Below are 1,244 nucleotides of genomic sequence, written 5' to 3'. Positions count from 1 at the left end.
GGTAAAGGGTGTACAGCGGGGGAAGGGGGGGGGGGCGCTGTATACAGATATACAATGAGGACGTCACCAGCGCACCAAGTATTGGATCAGAACCGCAATGGGACAATGGGACAATCGCTTCCCTGGGCCGCCGCGCTTCTTTGAGCCTGATGCAGGGGACTCTGCGCGGCATGGGAAGCGATTGTCCCATTGACATTGTTCAGTAATATGGACGCTTTGCGGTTCTGGTCCAATACTGGGTGCGCTGGTGACGTCCTCATTGAGGACTATTGTGGTCGGTGACATCCGCTAGGAATTCCCGGAAAGGGGTGTGGCAAGTCACCTGTATATTACACAGTATTATATATAAAGGAGCCTTAAAGAGGAAATGTATTTTTGGTCAACATGCCCTTTGTGTGTGTCACCCCCCTCCCCCCATCATTGCGGCCAGAGGGCGTGGCTACGGTGCCATTCACTTCAATGGCCCCTCCTGCCCCACTAAAAAGTGAGCCGGCCGCAATGTGAGGCAGTGCGTTCTGGCCAGAACAATGCCGGGACACGCTGCAGCTGGCAAACTCCGGCCCTCCAGCTGTGGCAGAACTACAAACCCCATCCTGCATCTATCTCTGGGAGTCATGTCTATAACTGTCAAGAGTCTTGCAATGCCTCATGGGATTTGTAGTTCCAAAGCTGTAGGGCCAGTTTGCCCTCCAGTGAGCCCGTTGTACCCTTTAACCAGCCATTTCCCTCATCTTTGTCACAGAAACCAGGATAGTGGGCCGCGGCGCAGTACTCACCGAGCAGTAACAATAGCAGGATCACTATGAGGACCACAAAGAACGTGTTCCCGTAGGCCACGATGAGCTGCACCAGACGAGACTTGAAGATCTTCTGCCACCTGCAGAGAGAAGAATAGGACATGAGACCGCCGAGCAGACCCCGGTGCTGCAAGAAGGAGGAGGAGCAGTGAAGTCCCATCACTACAAGAAAACTCATAAACCCATTCTCTCATTGAAAACCCAACTGAACTTTAACCCCTTAGTGACCCAGGCCTTGGGGGTTGTTTTGTTTACATATTATAATCCACATCTTAGGCCTGAAAATTACTTCAAATCCCCCCAAACATTTTCTGAAAGCCGCGACCCTGGAGAATAAAATGGCGGCAGACGCAAATTTTTATATTGATGTTATACGAAATTAGCGCAACTCCTTATCACACCGACGCGGAGGGGACACCGACGCGGAGGGCACACACCGACGCGAAG

General features: G+C 52.1%; 1 protein-coding gene across 1 annotated transcript in view; it reads right to left on the bottom strand.

Annotated features, from left to right (window-relative positions):
• Positions 1-1,244, bottom strand: part of BCAP31 (B-cell receptor-associated protein 31) — a gene marked incomplete at its 3' end in the record, with an annotated part of 16,480 nt that overhangs the window by 12,254 nt on the left and 2,982 nt on the right. Inside the window, exon 2 of the mRNA XM_018575249.1 lies at positions 777-877. Coding sequence (XP_018430751.1) covers positions 777-877 — 101 coding nt within the window. The remainder of the gene's footprint in view (positions 1-776; positions 878-1,244) is intronic.

Source organism: Nanorana parkeri, unplaced genomic scaffold (assembly GCF_000935625.1).
Source record: "Nanorana parkeri isolate BGI_ZX_2015 unplaced genomic scaffold, ASM93562v1 scaffold3690, whole genome shotgun sequence".
NCBI lineage: Eukaryota > Metazoa > Chordata > Amphibia > Anura > Dicroglossidae > Nanorana > Nanorana parkeri.
The sequence above is the reverse complement of the archived record's forward strand: the minus strand, read 5'-3'. Positions and strand labels throughout refer to the sequence as shown.